The sequence below is a fragment of the Marmota flaviventris genome, chromosome 6 (genome assembly GCF_047511675.1).
Source record: "Marmota flaviventris isolate mMarFla1 chromosome 6, mMarFla1.hap1, whole genome shotgun sequence".
NCBI classification, from domain to species: domain Eukaryota; kingdom Metazoa; phylum Chordata; class Mammalia; order Rodentia; family Sciuridae; genus Marmota; species Marmota flaviventris.
Genome location: NC_092503.1, coordinates 49,974,480 through 50,001,263, shown reverse-complemented (window position 1 = coordinate 50,001,263; position 26,784 = coordinate 49,974,480). Strand labels below are relative to the sequence as shown.

General features: G+C 37.9%; 1 protein-coding gene across 1 annotated transcript; it reads left to right on the top strand.

Moving 5' to 3' along the window:
* Positions 1 to 1,415: 1,415 nt before the first annotated feature.
* On the top strand, positions 1,416 to 7,553 carry Marcks (myristoylated alanine rich protein kinase C substrate). The gene is made up of 2 exons (XM_027928141.2): positions 1,416 to 1,916; positions 3,727 to 7,553. Exons 1-2 carry the CDS (start codon positions 1,815 to 1,817, stop codon positions 4,621 to 4,623), a joined length of 999 nt encoding a protein of 332 aa, XP_027783942.1. The 5' UTR covers positions 1,416 to 1,814; the 3' UTR covers positions 4,624 to 7,553.
* The last annotated feature ends 19,231 nt before the right edge of the window (positions 7,554 to 26,784 follow it).

Sequence of the window (26,784 nt, the reverse complement as noted above, 5' to 3'; positions counted from 1 at the left end):
CACTTCCATAAGGGAAAGATGATTCACATTACAGGATCACTAAATGTAAACGAGAATAGATGGTTTGGCTTTTTCCCGAGTAAAAATGTGGGTGGTAGAGGAATACGTATTAGGCTGTATCCTAGAGCCCCACCTCCATCGCCCAGATACGTTAAATCAATGCCTTGTCTTTTACACACTAATAGCCTCTGGTACTTTGGTGGCACTGGGTGAGTGTAGAGGCCAAGGGAGGTATCCTGTTCGTACCATTATGAAGCTTTTCCTTTCTCTCAAGTTAGACTTGAAGCGTCCAAAGGTTTTTCTTAGGGTCTCTCAACATACAGGCAATTTCTTCTTAGAATTGTAATCCGGTTGTTTAGAATTTCATAGCTGCTGCCTGCCTCCATTCCTTTCAGGAGCACACTCGCTATCGTGTACACACACACACACACACACACACACGTTCAAAAAGGAGAGTCCCTCTGATGTTGGCAGTAGGCTGAAAACGACCCATACTGACACGAGTAACAGCATCCCAACTGTGAATATAGATTCGTCTACTAGAGTCTGTGTCTCATCACAGAGGAAAATTAATTGTATCATTTCATACAATGATCATAATACAAGCATTTTCGATCTTCTGTAAATGTCCCTTAATTTATATGGTGAAAAGCCATCACGAATTGGGAATAGGCAGAGAGACGAATTTGATGAGCTCCGAAGGCCAATCTCAAAATATTTTATTTCATGCCAACGTGGGAGAGGGAAGGGAGTGTGTGGCTTCGGCTCTTTGCTGCTTTTGCATTTTCCACATCTGGCCTACAGACCTAATTCCAACTCGCGATCTCGTTTGGTGAAATTCGATAGTCGTGGTTTAAATACCTTTCAATGTGGGACGATTTAACAATTGCTGCTGTTAAAAAAACAAACCCTGAGCGCTATCTGTGAAACCCATATGGAACGCGGAGAAGGAAAACATGCTGCAAACACACAAACGCTACCCATTGTCTTTAACACTCGCACACACATACATATACATAAACACACGGGAAAGATGGGGGAGGGGAGCAAGTGGAGAGAGACAGACACGGATATAGACCGACAAGAGTCAGTGCGAGTCAAGTTAACGCTTTCTCCGCCTCCATCCACAAGTACCCCCCTCCCGCGTTAATTAATTCCAAACAAAGCAAGCCAATCAAGGGATGCATTATTATTTTCAAGCAGAGGGAGGCAAGAGGCATGTATTTTTTAATTGATTTATTTATTTGGAGGACATTAATTCTCTGTCTGAAGCTGATTTTCAAACCGTTTGCAAAGCGCGGCTCCATTGTTCGCTGGGCGCACAGGCCCCGCCCCCTGCTTTGTGTGCGGCGCGCGGATTGGCCGGCGCGCGCGGGGGCCGCGTCAGCGCCCGCGAGCCCATTCATCTGTGCACTTGGGCGTTGGACCCCGCATCTTATTAGCAACCAGGGAGATTTCTCCATTTTCCTCTTGTCTACAGTGCGGCTACAAATCTGGGATTTTTTTTTTATTACTTCTTTAAAAAAAAAAAACTACACTTGGGCTCCTTTTTTTGTGTGCTCGACTTTTCCACCTTTTTCCCTCCCTCCTGCGCTGCTGCTTTTTGATCTCTTCGACTAAAATTTTTTTATCGGAGTGTATTTAATCGGTTCTGTTCTGTCCTCACCACCCCACCCCCTCCCTCCGGTGTGTGTGCCGCCACTGCCGTTGCCGCTGCTGCCGCCGCTGTTGCTGCTCGCCCCGTCGTTACACCAACCCAAGGCTCTTTGTTTCCCCTCTTGGATCTGTTGAGTTTCTTTGTTGAAGAAGCCAGCATGGGTGCCCAGTTCTCCAAGACCGCAGCGAAGGGAGAAGCCGCCGCGGAGAGGCCCGGGGAGGCGGCTGTGGCCTCCTCGCCTTCCAAAGCGAATGGGCAGGTAAATTCTACCTGTAGTTCTGGTCATTTCTTTGGTGTCTTTCTCTAGTCTCGAAGCTTCCCTTCCTTCTGTTCGCGCCCGGGGCGCATTCGGTGAAGAAGAGCGTGGCCGGATTCTAGTCTGAAAGTTGAATGGAAAAGGATAGCCTAAATTGTCAATTTTTCATGGAGGGGTACCTCCACCCCCTACCCCAAAGAAGTGGTTCCGGAGAATCCTGGCGCATTCTTGAGTAGACGGGAGAAAAAGAGTGATAAATCGTCTAAAATGGCGTGGTTTGGAGAATGGCAGAACGTGACTAGCTAGATGTTCCCCCTTAAGCCAGGGTGCATTTGTATTTGGGGGCACAATGGTTTTTGGGTAGCCTTCGTGTTTGTTGTTGAGACTGGGTCGCCTTCGAGATATCTGAACTGGTGGTGTGGGTGTGTGTGTGTGTGTGTGTGTGAGAGAGAGAGAGAGAGAGAGAGAGAGAAGGGGGAAACGTAAATGGGGATGGCGTTGGGAAAAGGCAAAAAGGCAAGGGATGTCTTATTGTATGTCGAGCGGTGTGCCCTGGGTTCTAGGAAAGGTGGCTGGCTGAACTGGACAGAAGGCTTTCGGTATATTTCGGTAGGGCTTTCCCACTGTCTGAATCTTATTTGTAGCTGTCTGTGGAATTACACACCCATTTGACTTCTAAAGGCAATCCCTGGGGTGGGAACCTTCGGCGGATCTTTTGAGAAGCTCTCCAGATGGTTTTTGCGTTTCGGTTAGGGTTGTTCGTGTGCGTGGCGCTTCGGCCACCCGCGAGGGGCCGCCCCAGCGCTGCCCGAACCCAAGCAGCTAGCCACAGTTGGGTGGGCGCGAGAGGTCGGCCATGGGTGGCTGCTTCACAAACACTGGGCACCCACCACGCCTCTTTTCCTAGAGCGGAGACCGTGTTGCTTCGCCTGGGCTAATCTACTGGGGTAAGACAGACTCTGCCAGTTGCTTCAAAACCCGTTAAAAATGCAAAATGAACTGCCCCGGCTTTGCCGAATCAGGGCCGAAGGTGGTTTTGGAAGCACAAGCGAGACCTCAGAAATAATGGGTTTTCCCCATCCTTGTGGGTTTGAACCCGACCGAGAGGCTGGGAAGCCACCTGAGCTTTGTTTGCGGACTCTTCGGGTAGCACGATCCCAGCTCGGGGGCGCCTTGGCCTGCGGGCAGGGCCCGGCTGGGCAGGGCGGGGTGGCCAAGCGGCCCCGCCCCTCTTCGCTCGCCTGCGCCCAGCTCTGCGAGATGGAAGCGCAGCGCCCTCTGCCGGTCTCAAGGCCAAGGGCGCATGCAGTGCCTTAAGTGCGCAGAGCGGGCGCTCCTGGCTGGAGTGCTGTGATCCCCCGGGGCATTCTCAGTGTTTTGACGAGGCCTCTAGGGTTTAGGGAGAAAAGCGGATGTGTGACCTAGGCACAGACCACCAGCTAGGGCTGTGTGCCTTCTTTCAAAGGGCATTTGCTGTATCCAGTATTACTGGCTCCTTTTCCAAAGCCCGTGAGGCAAGGGCTGGAAGAGTTATCCATTGCCTTCCACATTTCGGGTTCGGTCCTTAGGACATCTACTGGATGTGGAGGCTCTTGCTGTGCCTTTTGGGCTTCCCAAACGTCGCTACCCCATTTGTTCATCCAGGGGGCTCTTGGCTGGGCCCCAACCCTTCCTCCCCACAACTGCGGGACCTAGGGATTCTGGACCCTGAGATGCCTTAGGGAATCTGGTCTCTCTGGCCCCTGGGGTGGGGGAAGGAACAGCGGTTTGCCCGGGCCGCATCTGTGACGCTCCCACTTTCTCTGCCCCGCAGGAGAATGGCCACGTGAAAGTAAACGGGGACGCTTCGCCCGCGGCCGCCGAGCCGGGCGCCAAGGAGGAGCTGCAGGCCAATGGCAGCGCTCCCGCCGCCGACAAGGAGGAGCCCGCGGCCGCCGGGAGCGGGGCTGCGTCCCCTGCCTCGGCCGAGAAAGATGAGCCCGCCGCCGCCGCCGCCCCCGAGCCCGGGGCCGGCCCTGTGGAGAAGGAGGCCGCCGCCGAAGGCGAGGTCGCAGAGCCAGGCTCGCCCACGGCCGCCGAGGGGGAGGCTGCATCGGCCGCCTCCTCGACGTCTTCGCCCAAGGCCGAGGACGGGGCCACACCCTCGCCCAGCAACGAGACCCCGAAAAAAAAAAAGAAGCGCTTTTCCTTCAAGAAGTCTTTCAAGCTGAGTGGCTTCTCCTTCAAGAAGAACAAGAAGGAGGCGGGAGAGGGCGGTGAGGCCGAGAGCGCTGCCAGTGCCACCGCGGAGGGCGGCAAGGACGAGGCCGCCGGGGGCGCCGCTGCCGCCGCTGAGGCGGGGGCGGCCCCCGGGGAGCAGGCGGTGGCGCCAAGCGAGGAGGCAGCCGCGGGCGAGGAGGGGGCGGCAGGTGGCGACCCGCAAGAGGCCAAGCCCGAGGAGGCCGCCGTCGCGCCAGAGAAGCCAGCCGCCTGCGAGGAGCCCAAGACCGCAGAGGAGCCCAAGGCCGCAGAGAAGGTGGAGGAGGCCGGGGCCAGCGCCGCCGCCTGTGAGGCGCCCTCCGCCGCGGGGTCTGGCGCGCCCCCTGAGCAGGAGGTGGCCTCCGCAGAGGAGCCCGCGGCCGCCTGCGCCTCTTCTGCCTGCGCAGCCCCATCACAGGAGGCGCAGCCCGAGTGCAGTCCAGAAGCGCCCCCAACAGAGGCGGCAGAGTAAAAGGGCCAGAGGTTATGAGATAATCGAAGAACTTTTCTCCCCCGTTTGTTTGTTGGAGTGGTGCCAGGTACTGGTTTTGGAGAACTTGTCTACAACCAGGGATTGATTTTAAAGATGTTTTTTCTTTTCGTCTTCCTTTTTTTTTTTTCTTTTTTTTTTTTGACTTTTTTTAGCAGTAAATTTTTTTCCCCCTTTCCCCACAGATCCCATCTCAAATCATTCTGTTACCACCATTCCAACTGGTCGAGGAGAGCTTAAAACACCTTCCTCTGCCTTGTTTCTTCTTTTTTTCTTTTCTTTTCTTTTCTTTTTTTTTTTTTTTTTTTTTTTTTGCATCAGTATTAATGTTTTTTGCATACTTTGCATCTTTATTCAAAAATGTAAACTTTCTTTGTCAATCTATGGACATGCCCATATATGAAGGAGATGGGTGGGTCAAAAAGGGATATCAAATGAAGTGATTAGGGGCCACAATAAAGAAAATGAAGTGGTGCATAACATTGCCAAGATAATGTGCCACTAGAAATGATGGTGTAGAGGCTTAGTCTTTTTTTTTTTTTTTTTTTTAAAGAAAAGTTATTACGATGTATTTTGTGAGGCAGGTTTACAACACTACAAGTCTTGAGTAAGAAGGAAAGAAAAAAAAAAACACCAATACCCAGATTTTAAAAAAAGATCATAGTCTTAGGAGTTCATTTAAACCATAGGAACTTTTCACTTATCTCATGTTAGCTGTACCAGTCAGTGATTAAGTAGAACTACAAGTTGTATAGGCTTTATTGTTTATTGCTGGTTTATGACCTTAATAAAGTGTAATTATGTATTACCAGCAGGGTGTTTTTAACTGTGACTATTGTATAAAAACAAATCTTGATATCCAGAAGCACATGAAGTTTGCAACTTTTCACCCTGCCCATTTTTGTAAAACTGCAGTCATCTTGGACCTTTTAATCACAAATTTTAAACTCAACCAAGCTGTGATAAGTGGAATGGTTACTGTTTATACTGTGGTATGTTTTTGATTACAGCAGACAATGCTTTCTTTTCCAGTTGTCTTTGAGAATAAAGGAAAAAAAAAAACTTCAGATGCAATGGTTTTGTGTAGCATCTTGTCTATCATGTTTTGTAAATACTGGAGAAGCTTTGACCAATTTGACTTAGAGATGGAATGTAACTTTGCTTACAAAAATTGCTATTAAACTCCTGCTTAAGGTGTTCTAATTTTCTGTGAGCACACTAAAAGCGAAAAATAAATGTGAATAAAATGTACAAATTTGTTGTGTTTCTTTATGTTCTGATAATACTGAGACTTCTAGGTCTTAGGTTAATTTTTAAAAAGATCTTGCATGCTATCAAGAGTAAATTTGGTTGTGATTTTTAATCTGAAGTTTTTCAAGCTCTGAAATCCATAATCAGCAGTGTCTGATTACATATATAGGAAGATCTTATAACATTCCATGTTCAATCTGTTACCACTTATCTGCATTTAGTTTTCATTTAAAAATTGAACATAACTTTTTATTGTAGCTATATAGCATGTCAGATTAAGTCACTTAGAACAAAAGTGGTGTGACCCTAAGACTATAAAATGTCTTATGAGAATATTTCATAAAATAATTTTCTTGTCATACAGGTCCAGAAACTTAAATTTTATAAAATGAGTGAGAGTCTATTGAATCTGAACCACAGATGGGTCATGAAAAGTGGCCAGATGTGTTTTAAAAGTTGATGGTGTATTACCTGCCATTGTAATTGCTTAGCAGTTGGCTAATTTCCAAATTATTGCTTAGATTATGTTATACCTTAAGAAAACAGACTTATGTAATGAAGTTACGGTGTCAAATGGACAACCTTGTCAGTTTATGGGCCTTTAGCATAGTTGCAACCATTTTTTATTTTAATGAAAGTATATTAGCAGCTTGTTACTCAAAAGAAATGATAAATACTCTTATGTATTAATCCTTCCTAGTTTACCTCTCTGCTCTTTAGCACTCCATAACTGGATATTTTTGTTCACTGGATGCTATATCGAATTTAATTTTAATATTTATCAAATACCATTGCTTTTTAAAATGCATAATTGTTCATGCGCAGCTGTTTTGCTGTTTTTGAGCAACTTGCAATGGTAGGGTTCATGAAAAACCAGTGAACTGCAATTGTAACACCTGAATGCCAAAATCTTACTAGGAAAATAACAAATTAGCTTTTTGATATGCTCTTTTAATTGGAATAATGGGTCAAAAATAATGGTTCATGACTTCTCTGTACTAAACACCCTCCCTACTAATAAAGTCAAGTAACATTTGGAAGGGTGTGTATTTTTAGAATTTCTTGATCTTGGAGGATGTTTGTAAGTTAAAAATCAAATCTGGTAACCAAAGGACTGATTTATGGGTCTTTCCCACCTTAACTAACTTTTTTGCAAATACCTAGTTGGCCAAGTACAGTGCCTGGCATGTAGTAGGGCTCAGTTAAAAAAAAAAAATAACTCCCAAAGTGAGTTGTGAAAAATACTGTGTAGAAAACTATTATAAATTGCTAGTTTTGTTCTTTTAACCGCTGGGATTTATTAAGATGCATTATTTTGATTTTAATCACTGCCTATACACTTTGGGTGGTATTGAGGGAGTGATGGATTTTCCTCCAAGTTATTAAATGAAATTTGACATATCTTTTCATCCAAAGTTTTGTACATCATGTTGTTTTCTAATGGAAAAATGTTAATAATGGCTTTTTTGTACTACTAAAAATAGCTTTGAGATTAAGGAAAAATAAATAATTCTTGTACAGTTCAGTATTGTCTATTAAATCTGTATTGGCAGTATGTATAATGGCATTTGCTGTGGTTATAAAATACTTCCTCTGGATTATAATAATCATTTGGTCCAATTCCTATTGCTTGTAAAATAAAGTTTTACCAGTTGATATTATCAAGCCTGCTAAAATAGGATTTTTTACAAAGCTTATTTTCAAACATAAGTTTTTAGAGAAAAGTTTAAAACTTTAGGTATTAAAAGGTTTACTATTATTCAGCTGATAGGATTTAGAGGATATGTTTTGATATTGTACTTGAATATAAAATTATTATACATTGAAGATGATTTATTTGCCCATAGGTCAATTTTAATTATAGAACTTGATAACTGACAAATGCTGCAATTCATGTATGTTTTTTCATCATATGAATTAGAAACAAACAATAGAACTTTGCAATTTAGCTTAAGGATTTAGGGTAAGGTGCTCTTCGAACTCCTAATTTAGATAAGATTCTTGAATAGCAAGTGGAAAGGTAGTGTAATTTAATATAGTCCAAGTTTTAACTTTAAAAATCAGTTAAGTAATAGACTATTAGCCTCTGCCTTCCCTTTAATCATTCACTGGGAACACTGAGCATTTTTTTTCCCTTTCCATTTCCCAGGTATATGAAAGTATTTAAAGCAAGGTGTAGCAAACAGAATTTTAAAATGCTTTTCATCATAACTCTCCCAGTCCCTGTTGAGATTATAATTTGAGCACTCCTTTAAATTATGCCCAAGAATGCCATTCTGAAAATGGAAATAAATACTTTAAAAGGCTAGGTGTGAATTTCAATAAATTTGTGTTAAGGTTTTCTTTGTGTTTTTGATGTTTAAAAAAGTATTAAATAGGTTTGTAGTTGACCAAAACTAAAGGGATTGTCTTTTTTTTTTCTAGTAATATAGCAATTACAAATGAATTACATATAAGAAACAAACGTCACGGCTACATATTTGTATTTTTTTTTAAGTTAAATGTAGGACAAGGTGAAATTGAGATAATTTTTTGTCTAGAATATATTCAACCAAAGAGGCACTTTGAAATCCCTGTTTCTAAGACACACATGGAAATACATTTTATTGTTTATAATTACGACTTTCATGGAAACGAAATCATAATCATTCCTAGTTTGATCTGCCTAATACATAGAGATAATGATTTTCTAGAAGTCAGACCTTTCCTTCACAGATGAAGATTTGACATCATTTGAAAAAAAAAAAAAAAACTTTCTATGTAGTAAATATGTTTTTTCTTTTAATATTTTTTTTAGTTGTAAATGGACACAATACCTTTATTTTATTTTTATGTGGTACTGAGGATCAAACTCGGTACCTCACATGTGCTAGGCAAGTGCTCTACCACTGAGTTATAATCCCAGCTCATAGTAAAGATTTCTTTTAAGATTTTCTAAGAATATTTTGAATCTTGGAAGCATCAACTACGATTTGAGTAGTTTGAATTTATGAGTAAACTTTTCAAGAAAGCTCTCGGGGAAAACTCAATTGCGGTATATAAATTGTGTTTCATCCTAGGGGGAAAAAAAGTACAATACTTTATAAACTTGTAATAGAAATGTGAACAAAACACCTTTTATTCTCATTTGTTGGGATTTGAATTTTAATGTTCAAAAATAAAACGTGTAACACTTTATATAATTGGGTGTAATTAAAGGTTCTAACTCCACATCACAAACATAACAACCATCTTCTATCAAAATATGAGTGTTCTATATAATCATCTTGTTTCCTTGGAGCTTTAAATGAAAAATACAGAACTGAGTGGTATGGTATATCCTTAGAAATACAAGGAGGAAAAAGAAGTAAAATCATTTTTCATAGTTAACTATTTAAATCTGAAGGATTCAGTTTAAAGATAATGTCAAGACAGCTGAATTAGTGTTTGCCTTGAGTTTATATTATGCTTAGTAATGATGTAATAATGTGTGGAAAACATATTTAAGTGAGGGGCAAGACCTTTAGCATTACACATTCTTTCAGTATTTTGCTTTCTCTGTGGTCAGTGACTGACACTTTTTAAATAGGTTATGACACTTTCTTGACTATAAGTCTTTCCCTCCTCTTCCTCACATGTCCTTCCTCCAGCTCAGTGCTCCAAAAAGGAAATGCAACCACCCCAAACTGCCCATGTGGAAACTAAACAAAGATACTGCTTCAGGAATTGTTTGGAAGGATATGTAGAATGTAAAGTTATTGTTCAGAGATTCTTTGTTGACTTTTGAAGACAATTTAGCAGGAGGCAAAAAAATCGAGGATGTTAAGAATAAGACTTAATTGCAAGGAGTCTTCAAATTTGACTCCAAAGACAATTTCTTTCTTATTTTACTGGCTTAACTTTGTTTTTGAAACTGGTATTTTTCATTATTTGTTTTCTTAGCAATTCCCAAAGATTATATTGATGATCTTGGAAACTGGCATAGAAAGATGTAGATGATGGTCGAAACTGAAAGGTTTAAGGCTTTTAATTCTGCAAGTTTTGAATCACTGACCTGCCAACTAAGAACCATAGATCATTTGTATTCAAAGGTTCTGCATCTGCAGATCCAACGAATTGTAGATTTAAAATACTCAGAAAAAAATTATTTCTGTATGGAATATGTATGGACTTTTTTCTTGCTGTCATTCCCTAAACAATACAGTATAATAACTATTTACATAGGATCTATCCTGTATTAGGCATTATAAGTAACTTATAGATGATTTAATATATATAGGAGTATATATGTAGGTTACATGCAAATACTATTCCATTTTTATGTTAGGAATTTCAGCATCCTCAGATTTTGTTATTTGTGTTGGGAGGATCACATATAAGTGTTGGTACATCTCTAAATTTTGGTTGGGATTTTATGCCTAGATATCTTCCATTACAGACAACTTTAATGAAATTAATCTACCTCTACACTGTAGTATAATGATAGTTAAATATCATCAAAATATATTAGTATAACATCTTACTCCATGTACTGAGAACAATGTCTGGAATGTATAGGCATGAGGAAACCCAGCAACCACTTGCCACCAAAGACTTATGTGTTAGCACATAGCAAAGCAGCACTCTAAATAGAACATGCTGGTCAACAAACAATACCAATTAACCTATCAAAATATTAAAATTTCTATCATCAAGTAAGTGTCACAGAAATTGGCAATGTTTAAAATAATTGTACTAAAAAAAATAAAATAAAAAAAAAGATTCAAGGAAGATACTCGTTATAGAGCCCAGAGTCTTATATGGCAAAATTAACTGTCATTTTTGTATAAAGACATTTTAAGAAGGTTGAATTTAAGTGCTCATAGGATAACATTTCCTTCTAAGTAAATTACCAACTATAGCAACTTATTTTAGCGTTTTTAGTAAGTTTGCAAGTATCAGATGAACAATAGTCTAAAATAGCATTTGAGGGCTGGGGTTGTGGCTCAGTGGTAGCACACTTGCCTGGCATGCATGAGGCAATGGGTTCGATTCTCAGCACCATATACAAATAAATAAAATAAAGATCCATCAATAACTTTAAATAAATAAATAAAATAGCATTTGAAAGGAATTGAGGGCAACTGGCGAGATTATAAAGAAAAAGGAGTTTATGGACTTGGTCAGGTCATATAAAATATTAATTATTAACTGGAAAAATCAATTATCCAAGCAGTGTCATTTTCATCTAGTCTCTGAGGCATTATCTAGTTCATTAATTGGACTGAACTAGTACAGTGAATATCTGTCCTTTTCTCTTATGCTACCTGATGTTTTATAAACATAAGTTACTACCAGGAAGTTGGGAATTTTTAAAATTCGGATAATAACGCTAGTTTTTAAAACGTTTTTGGTGGATAGCTTGTAAATTTAAATTTTTCATGTAGTCTTGAAACAAACAATAGCTTGTTACATACATATATAAATGTACCTAAAAGAATTTCACCTGTATATATGTACACATAAATATAACATATATCAGTACATAACAATCAAAAATAATTAAAGGAGTGAAAGAAAGACCGAGAGAAGAAAAGAGAGCAGGAGAAGGAAAGAAAAAGGGAGGGGGAATGGGGACTTAAATCAAATTCCTTGTATGTATTATTTTGTCAAAAAGAACCCAAATACTATAATGCTCTAAAAATATTTCATATGGTCTAGAAATGATTTTTTTTGTTCAGATCAAGAAAACTGTTAATAGAATCAATTTTTCAAAAAGCATGCTTCGTCCCTATTTTTTTGGAAGGTGGGGATGGAGGGGGTGGATCAGGAATCATACCATCTACCACTGAGCTACATTACCAGTCCTTTTCAATTTTTAGACAGGGTCTGTAAATTACTAAGATTGGTCTTGAAATTGTAATTCTCCTGCTTCACTCAGCCTCCTGAGTGACTGGAATTATAGGTGTGTGCCACAACCAGGTCCAGCTTCCTACCTCTTATTGTCCTGAACTCTAATTTTGTTACCCAAAGTATATTTGTAAGTTATCTATACAAATTGGGAGTTAATAGGCATGTTTGCTTTCCATTATTAATGTTTGAATTTTTAAAAATAAAAATTTTCTCTATTTTCAACTTTATGATTTTTCCCACTGGCTGCATTAACTCTTTGGAAAATATTAACATATTTTCTGAATAACTTTTAAATTACAAAGGACAGTAGTTGAATGAAATTTTAGATTTGGTTACATTTATAACCAAAAGTTGATTCTCTAAAATTCTTTGTGTGAATGTTTTTAATTTTTGTTTGTTTGTTTTTGTTTTAACCACTGATTAATCTTTTATAACAGAATTGTAATAGTAACCATTATGGACATCTGATCTACAATAAAGAAGAAAATTGGCAAAATAAACTTTTTTTTTTCTTTTTTTGTCCCTCTGCAAGTCTCATTCCTAAGCCTTGTATTTGTAATGTTTTTTCTCCCAAAAAGGGTATGAGAATGAAATAGTAGATTAGATATTCAAGTGCTGGAATCAAAGGGACTTGGCTCTGTCATATGCAAACTTTTGTAATATTAGATATTTCACTCTATCCACTTGAGCCTCAGCTCTATTGCTTTTAAAATTGGATACAAAAAGAGTACCCAAGCTGGGCACACTGGCCCATGCATGTATTCCCAGTAGCTTGGGAGGCTGAGACAGGAGAATCACAAAGTCAAAGCCAGTGTCAGCGAAAGTGAGGTGCTAAGCAACTCAGTGAGACCCTGTCTCTAAATAAAATACAAAATAGGGCTGGGATGTGGCTCAGTGGTTGCCTGAATTCAATCCCCAGTACCCCTTCCAAAAAAGAGTACCCAATACTTCTAGTAAATAGGTACCCAAGTAGTACCTGTTACTGAGGTCACTAGAAAGATGCTAGGTCTAGTGTCTGGTATCTGGGAATTATTCAGTGAATGTTTGCTATTATTACTCATTCCATAGCTGCTATAATGTGCATTTTTGGTTGAACATTGAACTAAAACTTGAATCTACCTTAGATAGATACTTGAAATAATTTGCAATACATTTTAATTAATATGTTCTAGATAAAGATACTAAAACAAAGCCTGTTATGTTTCATCTGTAATCCCAGTGACAAGGGAGGGTTAGTTAGGAAGATCACAAGTTCAAGGACAGCTTGGGTAATTCGGTGAGATCTTGTCTCAAAATAAAAAAGGGTTAGTTATAGCTCAGGAATAGAGTCTCGCTGGATTCAATCCCCAGTACTGCCAAGGGGGGGAAAGCAAAAAACAATTTTAAACCAAAAACCAGATTTTTTTTTTAAGAGAGAGAGAGAGAGAGAGAATTTTTTAATATTTTATCTTTTTTTTTAGTTTTTGGCGGACACAACATCTTTCTTTGTATGTGGTGCTGAGGATCAAACCCGGGCCGCACGCATGCCAGGCGAGCGCGCTACCACTTGAGCCACATCCCCAGCCCCCAAAACCAGATTTCTAGTTGATATTTTATTTCATACTTCATTTGCTTTTAATTAATTTTTTATTGTTGCATTATAATTATACCCTGAATTCAATCCCCAGTACCCTAACAGTGAGATTCATTGTGGCATATAGGCTATAACTTCATTGTTTTTTAGCAAACACTATGGAATATCTATTATGTTCTAGGGAATGAACTTGGATCTAGGAACATGAGGGTGAATATGTCCATGCTCAAAATTTGTTTTGGTGGGAAAATCACTCAAGTTAAAAATAATTCCAATATTATCAATGATAAATTTATAATGTCAATTTTAATAGGCCAACTCATTCAATTGTCTTTATAGTATGGATTATATAGAAGTGATGAAATCAGTTGAATATTATAAAAGTAGTATTTAACATACCTTGTAAAGTTTCATATAGCAAGTTTATTCTTCAATAACATTTAAGAAACAATTATCAGGAAAAAATAAAGAGGGGAATGTTTAGATTATCTGTTGTCATTTTATAAACCACCTGTGCTCTAAAACAAAGATCATTTTCATTAAAAAAAATTAGCAGCCTTATTGATGTGTAATTGACACACAATAAACTGCAATACTAAAATAGAATGTTTGATAAGCACACAAATGTACACACCTATACACTATTACCAAAATCAAGATAATGACCATATCCACAAAGGTCATGATTCTGTGGGTCAGGAATCAGAACAGGCATGTCAGGGAGAGCTTATCTCAGATACCATGACCTTAGCCACAGCTGGAGTTGATAGAATACCTGGGGTGGCCCACATGTCTGGGGTCTTCATTCTTCTGCAAAGGGTATTTTTTGGGATGAGAAGTTCCAAAATGGTTTCTTGCTGGCTGATCATGGTAGCTGGGAGGGGATGGCTGGAACAGCAGAGATCTAGCAGATATACTTTGTATATAGTGATCTCAGGATAGATTTCTTCCATGGCAGCTGACTTCACCTAGAGCTGGAGTTCCAAAAAAGAGGGTTCCAAGAGGCAGGGAGTAGAAGCTGCCAATATTTTGCAGCGTGGGCCCCAGAAACTGGCACAGCTTCAGGTCTGCTGTGCTTTATTGATTAAAACAGTCATAGCTCTCACACAGATTCCAGGAAAGAAGGGCACTGACACTTCCTCTTGATTAGAAAACATTAAGTTTTCTGACCATCTTTAAAGCACTAAAAGATGTGTCGAATACCCTGTATTCCTGAGGGCGGGAGAAGACTTCAATTTGGGGACATGAACAAACAATTCCTGCATACCGCAAGAATTAATAGGGAGAGGAGGTGGAAATGATATAAGAATTTCCATTGACTCCTCTGTCTTCATAGCTCTTTATCAAGCAATATTCTTTAAATAACCTGAAGTTGCTATGCTTTGATATAGTACAAATATGTGCATTTTGGATACAAATGGATGTGATCAAAATTATAAGGTAAATACCATTGTACATTTATCATAGAATATTATATCAGTAATGGTATACTTTAGTCATCTAAATTATTATCAAGATTCCCAAATCATTATTGAGATGTAATCACTTCAGCTAAACCATCTGAGATGGATATATTGGGTTCTAGTGATGTTATATTTCTACAGTCTTATCTTATTGGAAATCTCTGTTCTTTACCTTATAAGAATTCCATCTTTTAAAAGTTGGGGAAGGTGTAACTCTATGAATAGACATTTATATCTTAGCAAACTTTATACTAGAGATCACTTCCCATACACAGTTTTGTATTTTCTGCATAAATATAACCTGGATATGTTGGATAGCATATTGAAGAAATGTCATCACACCATGGTGAAAATACATCTCTTATTATCTGTTCAGTCACCATCTGAAATGTGTGAATGTAGCACAGAATGAAATTTAAAAAATGTTAAGTTAGTAAAGTATAGCATGTAAACCTTTCAGGAGGATGTTTTTTCTGTGGTCTTTTGGAGAAACACAAGGACAAGACAGTGTATAAGTACAGTTCACACATAGAAGAGGGGTACTTGGCTCATTAAAAGGAAATTAAATTTGTAATCATTATTAGTATTAAATGGAAGTAGTTACTACTTGGAAAGAAAGCACTTCTTCACCACATCCCTTTGGATTCCCCTTAACCACTAGTGAGGGTCATCTCAAGTAGTATCAGTGACCCTTGTTTCTCCAGGGTCTTGGTGGACTGTCATTCCTAAAATGTCTACTCTGACTAACACAAACAAGAAGAAGGAAGATAGAATCTTCTGAGTGTACATGTGTGTATATCTATCAGAGAGATTACAAAGATCCACTAAAATGTTAGTCACTTGGGATACTATAGTTATAGGAGAGACCAGGTGTAAAGAATCTTGATCATCAGGTAAATTTGAAGGTGATTTATAGGAGCGGGAAGTGTATGTCAAGGAACAGAGTGTAAGGGAGTGACATTCCTAGGAAGAATAAGCATAGCATTAAAAACAAGCAATCTAAACAACACAATTCCTTTATTTTGTGCATCTTAAATGTTTGGTTTTTAATGTTTAAATCATATTGCACATCTGATTTTGAAAGGATCATATCAGGTATTTAATTTTAAGTCAGGCTCTTCACAATATTATGCTATTTCCATGGAGTTAGGGGATCATGTAACAAGGGTGAAAAGCAATTAAAATTAATTAGTGTGATAGAGGTCAAGCCAGGTCAATGTACCTACTCACCCGTCCACATTCCAGACCTCTAATAGAGGTGTATGTGTGCAGGGTCGTAAATAAGTGTCTGCCACTTAGAGCATTAAGTTAATTAGCATCAGAAGAAAAAGAATTCATACATGACAGTAAGTATAGAAGCAAGGAGAACTCAAAATTATTCCTACATTGCTAAGCCTTAAATTCTAGAATTTCAAATATGCGTATTCAAAATGTAACTTCCTTGCTTTTTCTCAACAATTCCTCCCAGAAAAAGAGGATTTCTTTGTGAAACTTGGTGCAGGACTGATGTTTCTTCTATAAGGTTATCAATGCCCTTTGTAAACATGAAAACAAGTCAGATGTGAAACATAATTTAAACATTCAATAACAAAACATCAACTTATCGAAAGTCTTTTAGATGTGAGCTGTTTTGCTAGGTTTTCAGGATACAGCCAAGGAAAAAAAGTCAAGTTTTCTGCTTGAGGAACATATAGGAAACAGGCAAGTCTTGCAAATAGAAAACAAAGTATAACAGAAAACTACCTGGGGAAAAATAGTATAGATCCATGTCCCAGAGATTTAAATGTTAAAAATAATTAAAATTTGAAAAAGTACTAGAAGAATCCGAGGCACAATTTCTAACTATCAGAGTAGGAAAGACTCCACTAATAACTTCATAAAAGTAAAAAATTAACATGATTTCAAATAAAGTAAAAAGAAAATATGAACTGGAGGAAAAATTTCAACTCATAAATAAAAGTTTAAATTTTCAAAAGAGTTTTTATAAATTGATAATACTAACATCCCAATATCATCTGGGTAAAGGACATGGCTGTTCAGTCAAAATACAATGGCTCTCAAGCACATCAAAATGTGCTAAGATTTATATATATATATATATATATATATATATATATATATATATATGTAAAAATTAAAAGTATGTCATTTTCTATTTATGATATTAGCAAAAATCAAAACCTCTGGGAACACACAATGTTAGTGAGGATGTGGGAGAACAATCACTTTTTTATTGGTAGAGTGTAAGTCAGAAATCTCCTACAACAATATTGTGACAAAAATATAAATGCTCATTCTCTTATATCCAGAAAATCTACTTTTAGGAACTCATCCTATACTTACACATGCCAAATGACATGCACTTTATTATTAATAGTAGCATTGCTTTAATAGAAAAAGAGTAGAAACAACTTGAATGACCATCAATAGAGGTTGGATTAAGTAGATTAGGGTACATTCACATGAGGGGATTACCATAAGTTTTGATTATCTAGGGCTAGTAAACCATCCCCAAACATAGTAAGTTAAAACAATGATTATTTTATTTTCCCTCTCAATTTCATGGGTGACTGGGCTTCTTTGGGAAGTTCCATTCTGCATAACATTGGCTAGGATTATTGTCATCTCAACCAGGCTAGAAATGTCCAAGATGGCTCACTGACATGGCTGGCATTTGGGGCTAGCTGTTGGCTGGAACGTCAGCTAAAATTGTTGACTGTATATTAGCATTAGCTGTCCTCCATGTGGCCTCTGTTCATGGTTTGGGCTTCTTCCAGCACTGTAGCTAACTTCCCAGAGAGAGTGTTCCCCAGGTATAAAGCTATAACTCTCAAGGACCAATCTCAGAAGTTACACAGGTAGAAGTTATGAGTTATATACTACTACCTCATTGTATTGAGCAAAATAGGTTATAAAGCTAGCCCAAATACAAGGGGAAGAAACTGGAGAAGGACCGATCTTGATTAGAGAAGTGACAAAGAATCGGACTGTCTTTAAATCTACCAGTCTATGCATCTATAATATAAAAACAGGTAATATTTTATGTACTGATTGGTAAAAATTCCTAGTATCTATTGTTAAGTGATGGTTGTATAACAATATGTATAATATGACAATATCTATATATACAAAGATTGTGCCAGACATGGGGGCACATGCCTATAATCCCAGCAGATGGAAGGAGGAGAATTTCGAGTTCAAATCCAGAATATGGAAGAACAATGACTTTTTTATTGGCAGAGTGTAAGTCAGAAATCTCCTACAACAATTCAGCCACCTAGCGAAGCCCAAAGCAACTTTGCCAAACACTGTCTTAAAAAATAATAATAATTAATAAATAAATAATTTAAAAATGGGTTGGGGACGTGGCTCAGTGGTTGAGCACCAATGGGTTCAATCCCCAGTACCAAAAAAAAAAAAAAAAACCTCAAAGAAGTGTGGATAAAGGAGAATATGCCTAATTACTTACACATGCCAAAAATACCTTAGCAAATACATAGGAAACTGGGTAGCTAGGTACAAGTATGGGAGAATGTTCAATGATTTCTCCTTATATCTGTTGATTTTGAACAGCATGATTATTCAAATTGTCCTATTTTAAAATGTTGAACTCTAAAAATTATAATGACAAGCATGATAGGCTCTATTTCCTAAGCTAAAAATTAAAATATACTTGGAAGAGAGCAGGAAATTTGAAATCTATCCCTGAAAAATCTATTATTTTGATAGTGACTACATTAACATGATTGGAGCTCAGACTAGAGGATTGACTACCTGAACTGGGAGAGAATGATTCAGGGTGGGTCTTGAAGAGTAACAGATGATCTTCACATATTGGTAAGTTGCAGTAAGAAGAAACTGACAGGAGTCAACACTGATGGCTTCTACTTTTATGTGAAAGGGGAGGTAAGTCCATCCCATGAATATGAGTTTTTGAGAAAGAGGAGGACTTGAAGGTAGTGAAAAGAGCTAGCAGCATTTCCATAGGAAATGAGTAGGAGAAGTAAGAACAAGTAGAATAACTATGAGTTCACAACAATATCATCAACACAGCAATGAGAATTTTCTCTACTTACTCAGGCAGAGGAAACAGATAGTGAATGGGACTGAAGATGGAGAGCACAGATATGGGAAAAGGGAAAAAGAATATGGAAAGACACTGATTTGATAGCTGATAAAGCCCTGGGCCTTTCAGTCCTGTACAAGAGTCTGGAGGAAAGGGAGGCAGACAATGGAAAAGAAGTAGTGCCCATGAGGACTCAAACAATGGTAATGGGAGTAAAGGTGGTAAAGCTAAATGAGTAGAAAATAATGTGATGATTGGTCTGAAGTTGAAGATTTCAAACATGGAACAATCCTCAATGAAGATATGGATTCTGTTTCTAATATTGGTTGTCAAAAATATACGGACACCATTTTATTTGGGACAATCCTTTTTGACTTTTCAAACAAAAATTGGGTATGTCTTCTTACAACACTAAGGCATGATTCCAGAGACCATATTTTATAAACTGAAATAAAAACACATGGCTTAATAACTATTCTTACTTTATGTAATTTGTTAATATATTTCAATGAAAAGACAAACAATACACAGCACACAGTGTGTTAGTATCATATCAGAAAACCCAGAAATCCCAGTTTCTATAGACAGATATGATGATGCAAAAGTAAATACTTTCAGTCATGTTTGAAATACTACAGTTTTTAGACTAAACTTGAAAAATGAGGCCATATATGAACTCAGTGATTTCTAATGCTACTTTCACACCATTACTCCCTCAAGCTTTACCAGTATTGAGGACAGTGTAGTTTAATGATAAGAGAGAAATAATACCTCTTGTTGGTGATTTTATTTATGTCTTTTGGGGAGAAGCATCCCAGCCAGAATAACATTCATCCCCCTAGAAGGATGAGTGTATTCTTTCTTGTTCTCCTCTAAGTTTAAAGAAAAGGCTGTTTCCCTGTTCAGATTCCAAATTCCTTAGGAAAACAGAGGCTACAACAAAACCACACCAGTAACTTCCACTCACATGTCAGTTTTAAAACAACTTGGGAAAGGTCAGCCTATTTGACTTCCTTCTATTGTTGAATTTGCCCAGTTCCTGATTATATTACAGTCTGGTAGTGATTTTTAAAGGAGATGCCTTTATCTGTTTTGGTTTTCTAAGCAACATAAATTAACCAGAAGCTTTCTTTTCACACAGAATACTACTTATCTTGGGAACAGATTAATTTTGATAAAAAACATTCTCTAGGGATCTTTGCAAGAATATTAGTAGCAGTTGAGTGGAAACCTGTTGGAGAGAGAGGGGGCAGAAAGGAGTCGAGAAAAGCTCACCAGTGACACAAAGAGGTCACTGATGTGAACTATCCCAGTTCCAGTATCAAGGATGTTCCTTGGTAGATGAAGCATTAAATTTAGATTTGTTGAAATTATAATGTTAGCCTCAAACTATGGTTTCACTTTTTTTTTTTTGATCTCTATTACTTTGAAGTTATTACCTTTGTCCTAATTATCTGAAAATATTCATTTATCTCAGGTAGCAGTTAAGGTGAATGTGACATGCCAAAAATTGTTCCTAAGGAACTCTTTTAATCTTATGAAAGATTCAGAAGAATATGCTATTTTTATATCTGTAATTGTATCAATTGTTATTTTACTTTTCAACTTCCAAGTCTAGTCTAAAATTTTCTATAGTTTTCTATATAGCCTCTAGTATAGTTCATTTTTAAATGCTGCACACACAAATCTGGTAGATAAAGTGAAATTCGAGGTATTCAACATGGAAAAAAAAGGAGATAAATATGGAAAGTATTCAAAAAAAAAAGAAGAAAAAGAAAAACCTCACAAAAAACACAAAACAGAGGGAGTGGTCTGGAAGGAGAATCTAATGGGTCAGGCATATTTACAATATTTCTTGCTCAGATTACTTAAGTATGTCACAAGCCTTCTTTTTGACTTGCGGTAAGGATACTTACCAAAAGAATGTTCTGAAGGCCATTAGGTACATGTGTGTCATCAGTACTGAATAAACGAGCGCCCAAGCAATCTCAACACAGGAACCAGAGGCGCAGAGTAGAGGTTATTATGAGCACAAATTCTGCTTTCCTGGATTCAGTTTTCTCCGGCAATCTGTAAAATGAGGACAACACAACTACTAAGGAATAAATGAAGGAATTATATATGTAAAACACAATATTGTCATCAGTGCCTGGCACATAGAACACTCATGCAATTCTGAGGAATCTCTGCTCAGTTTTTAAGTTTGGTGTAGATACCAGATAAACCATTAAAATGGTGGAACTTTTGAAATGTCCTTTTCCAAAGGTAGAAAGAAATAGGAAGACCAAAGCCTCAGACTCCATGAAGGGATTATGAAGGAGGAGAGTTATAATTGAGCATTTTGTTTATATTAATGAGGAAACAGGTTGAATTTATAGCAGGAAAGGCTTAGCTTCAAGTTTGTGGACTTTGAGACACAATGTACTCTAAGATACCGTTGAGCTGGAAATTGCAAAAAAAGGAAAAGGTACTTGATGTCAGTCAAGATGGCATCAGTTGACCCGGACACTTCCCTGCATCCTTTTGATTGGATATGAAGTATAGTGATTTGGTATAAATATATGATTGCCTACAGGAAAAGAGGTGGGTCCTAGCACTATTAGGACTACTTGGAAAATCACCTCACCAAGAGTCTCTTGTTAGCAATGCAGTAGCTAAACTTCCTTGGTTAGATTCCAAGACTAGTGATTCTCATAGGGAGGTTCATTCCAGAACAAATAGTGTTAATGGTGAAGTTTAAACTCTACATATATTAAATTTGCATTTCAACAGAAAGCAACAGTATTTGACATCTAATAATGCATTTAGATTTGTTAGCAATCTCACTTTAATCACTGTGCATATGGCATACCAGGTGAGTTACAACATTTTGATTTTCATGGGGCATGAAGTTTTAAAACTGATTAGCATTTTTAAATATTTATTATTTCATTTTATTACATAAAGTAGCATATAAATTTAGAGTCAAAACTATTTTTAGACCAAATTTAATCCAGAACATATACTAAAACTAATATGTGTAAAAAATGACATTTTAAAAATCAAATGTGAAGAATATATAGAGAAATACTGGAGTATCTCATGGTCATGATGACTAAATTTTAGCTCAAAGAGACTTTGAAGATCACTTAATTTGCCCACCTCTCATCCTGTTATAGACTGGTCACCTCATTGCTCAACCATACTGTGAATGGGAAGCATTGAAGGGATGGCATGGAGATTCTGTATGGCTGGAAATTGTGCCCTGGTGACTGATGGAAAAATGGAAGTAAAGGACCTTGCCCCAGGCTTCTTGAGAAATTTGTCTTTTTATTGCCTTCTAAAGCTCTTTCTGAACTCCATGGTGTTGAAATAAAAGTTGATCTGCTAAATCTGGACATGTTGTTTGGTTAAAATAAGTAGAGAACACAAAACTGATCTAAATCATAAAGAACTCATGATTCCCAGGGTCTAGGGCTGGAATTTATACATTAAAAATCCATGTTAAGAGTATTTGGAGGTGGGACATTTTGGAAGTGACTGGGAGATGGTTTGTGCATTAATGGGCATCAAGGAAGTGACTTTGTTATAAAAACAAGCTCTTTGGCATGCTTGCTCTGTCCTGCCATGTGATGCCCTCTGCCACATTACCATGAAGCAAGAAGACCATGACTAAGATGCTAGGCAGATGATGACACCACGCCCTTGGACTTCCCAGCCTCCAGAACTGGACACCAAATAAATGTCTTTCCTTTTAAAATTATTTGGTCTCAGGTATTCCGTTATAGCAATAGAAAATAGACTAAGGAAACAGAGGACTGATTTTTATTTTTCTAAACAATTTTAAAGTGTATCCAAAAAAAGTACATTGAACACAATAGAGAAAATAGTGAATAGCTGTTTGGACAACAATAGTATTAACCCTCTAAAAAGAATCTAACAATTTCTTCAGGGTGGAAGGTGGGCATGATCACACTCAGTTCTGGTAGCTTTTGGCAGCATAAAGCTCGAGAGATTGGACAGCTGCTGTGGTATCCAGTGGTACTAACAACGGTTTCTCATCTTATTGTTTTAATTTCATGGGATTATGATTTAGGTCTATCACAAAATCAGGGATTCTTTTTTTAAAATTTTTTATTGTTGGTTGTTCAAAACATTACATAGTTCTTGATATATCATATTTCACACTTTGATTCAAGTGGGTTATGAACTCCCATTTTTACCCCGTATACAGATTGCAGAATCATATCAGTTACACATCCATTGATTTACATGTTGCCATACTAATGTCTGTTGTATTCTGCTGCCTTTCCTATCCTCTACTATCCCCCCTCCCCTCCCCTTAAAATCAGGGATTCTTAAGAGAATTTATAAAATGTAGATAATAGAGGCCAAAGAGGTACTGGGGAAAACCATGTGTAGAAGTAGCAAGAAGAGTTAGGACTAAAGGTTTACTTTTGCATTGGGGGAAATATATCTAACTTAAATGTTTTGTCACTTTTATCCTGTAGACCTCAGAATAGATAGAAGCATACAAGAATAGAAACTTGCAGCTTATTTGATTCCATCCCGGTGAATTATTCATTCCATGGTCATTATGATCCTACTACTCACATTTGTCCTGAAAGGGCAGAAACTATCACTTACTTCTTTGGCGTTCCTCATGACATATAGCATGATAACAGGGGTAAGACGAAGTTGTATTAAATTTGCTTTGAATTATGAAGGTGAAGGTGAAGGTAAAAAGAGGGAAAGGGATCTTTAGTTTTCTAGGTTGGTGTTCATTCTTCCAAATATGCCATTATGTGCCTTCTGATTTGGTTACAGCTTGCTGATTGAGTGTGAACCTATATTTTCATTCGCAGTCCCCAAAGACGTATTCTAAATTGCAACCTATTCCACTGTGAAAACAAAAACAAAAGCAGGCTGTCTGGCATTGAATGTGCTGGCAGCCAGTGCAGTAATCTGTTGTAATTTTGTTAGGTTTCTGTGCTGATTTCCATTTGGGCAGTGCCCACATTACTGATGAGACGTTCATATATTCACAGCTATCCAAGGAGCAAGAAAACATCTGCCCCAAAACAGACAAAGATTATCCTGACGATTATAAGAATTGGTTACTGCTAATGCTATTGTGAATTACCTTCTACAAGAAGTCCAATTACAGGAAAATCAAGTGCTGCTCTCAGAAGCCATATGGTATCCTGAAGAAGGGGCCCCATGCCCGTGGCTAAGTAGCCGAGATTCCTGCCCTGGCACTGCCAACAGCTAGCTGTGAAAGACAATGATCAGCAGACACATGCTCAGACCTCAACAAGAATCCTTGGTCTCAGAAAGAAAGGACCTGCTGCTTCAGTAATGCAAAAAAAAAAAATCACAAAAATAAGCCACATATTAGATTAAAGAGAGGAGCAGGTACAGAAAGGACTGAGTTCCAAGAGTCACTGCTGAGAATGACTCCCGGCGAGATAATAACAACTCATATTTTTAAATGCCTACAATATGCCAAGCACTTTCTAAAAAGTTATTAAACCCTCCTTTTGGGGAAGAAGGGGTACTAGAGATTGAACCCAGGGATGTTCTACCACTGAGCTACACCTCAAAATAAATTTTGAGGCAGTTTCTTACTAAGTTGTCCAGGCTCTTCTCCGACTTGTGCCCTCCTGCTTCAGCTTATTTATTTATTTATTTATTTATTTTTTATTTTTATACTGAGAATTGAACCCAAGGGCACCCAACCACTGAGCCACATCCCCAGCCCTATTTTGTATTTTATTTAGAGACAGGGTCTCACTGAGTTGCTTTAGCACCTCGCCATGGCTGAGGATGGCTTTGAACTCGCAATCCTCCTGCCTCAACCTCTGGAACCACTGGGATTACAGATGTGCGCCACTGTGCCTGGTTGCTTCAGCCTCTTGAGTAGTTGCAATTATGGGAGTGGGCCACCACACCTGTCTTTTATTAACACATTTTCATTGGAATATGTAATGAATTGACCTCCATCCTTCCAGACTCCATTATTGACCTCACTCAGGAGTTGCTGTATGGCAATGCCAAAGAGCCAAGCACTTTTTGTATATTTTATTTATTTACTTGTCTATCTATCTATCTATCTATCTATCTATCTATCTATCTTTCTATCTATTTTTTGTGGTACTGGGGAATGAACCCAGGGCCTTGTGCATGCAAGGCAAGCACTCTACCAACTGAGCTATATCCCCAGCCCCAATATATTATTTTTAGTTGATAAAATAAAATTTAACAAGAAAGTGTCATTGTGTTCTATTGAGGAAATAGGTTCAGAGAGGTTGAGCTTCTTGGAAACACACAGCTAGTGGGTGGTACCACTTCATTGTACTGGAAATTTGGGTAAATCTTTTAGAGGATTCAAACTTTTCAGAGTAAAAGAGGTTTATACTTTGCGAAGATTCTCATTCCATAAAGCCTGAAATATTCCCTTATTAATAATATATAAAAAAAAGTGTCTCCTGTTCTTTAGGTTGCAGTGAGAAAAGAGTTGAAAAACAGAAGGAAGGAAGAGGGGGAGAAAAAGGAGGAATCTTAGGCAAAGAAAAAAGGAAGAAGAGGAGGAGAAAAAAATAAGAAAGTAAGAAATAAAAGAAAGAGGGCTGGGGTTGTGACTCAGTTGGTAGAGTGATTACCTAGCATGTGTGAGGCACTGGGTTCAATTTTCAGCACCATATATAAGTAAATAAATAGAGGTCAATCAACAACTAAAAAAAGAAAAAAAAAAAAAGAAAGAGATAAGTAGAGTCAATGTAATAAAAAAAAGCCTAGATAAGGATTCTGTTTTCTCTAAATTAATAAAGTGTCTTTCTCCGTGTTCTGACCACCAGATACAGGGGTCTATTTTCACCAGATGTGACACCTGCTTCCAAGGAAAGTTTAGAAAGGGAACAAGTGGCTTTGCCAAGTCAAAGAAATGCAAAACAGACACTTCACACTACAGAAAACATTTTTTAAAGTATTGGATCTATTTTTTTCCATTTATTTTGATATGTTCAGGCTAGTTTTTACCATAACATTATTATAACTTTAATACCAGATGTGCTATAAAATTTTATGTAAACTAAGTGTTTAATAATAGGAGACCATGGGACAATTCTAGGATCTTAAATTCTTTGCAGAGAAACAGGCTTAGCACAAGCGTGGTGTTATGTGTGTGTATGCCAATCTTCCTTGTTTGCCATGAATAATGTCCAATTCTTTTGTCTCTTCACGAAGACTTGCAAATAGGATGTGTTACAACTCAAAAACTATAACAACTTTCATTGAACCTAATTCTTGGCACAGCCTTTTTAAATGGATCTACTTCAAATGATACCTTGAACACTCTCTCCACTACCCCCATTATTTTCAATATCATTTCGAACCAGTCCAAAATTTTCACTTGTTTGTCATTGTCTGTCTCTATATTGAAAATGATCAGGGGGCCAGGTTTCTTTTTTATTATTATTATTTTATTTTTATTTTTTTTAGTTGTAGTTGGACACAATATTTTTATTTTATTTATTTATTTTTATGTAGTGCTAAGGATGGAACCCAGGGCCTCACACGTACTAGGCAAGCGCTCTACTACTGAGCCACAACCCCAGCCCAAGGGGCCAGGTTTCTCTGTTTTGTTCACTGCTGTGTCTCCAGTGCCTGATTCAGGGCCTGCCTAAAATGAATGCTGAAGAGCATCAGTTGAATGAATGCAGAAGCATATGAATGCAGTATTTTCAGAAGTGTATTCTTTTTTTTTTCTTTCCTTTTTAACATTGTTTAATGTCTAATTTGTTTATCTTATACTGAGATACACATCTTTTAGAGGAAAAATTTATACCTGTTTCTTATGGAAAATCCAAAAAGTCTCAGTCACAACTATGCTTAGTCCATTTCTGTAATACTGTGGCTAAAAAGGTAATACAAATGTATAG

Bases quoted from the DNA above. Each gene is read 5' to 3' on its own strand.
- Marcks (XM_027928141.2), top strand. From the start codon at position 1,815: ATGGGTGCCCAGTTCTCCAAGACCGCAGCGAAGGGAGAAGCCGCCGCG. The intron at 1,917-3,726 runs GTAAATTCTACC...TCTGCCCCGCAG, and splicing joins CTTCCAAAGCGAATGGGCAG to GAGAATGGCCACGTGAAAGT.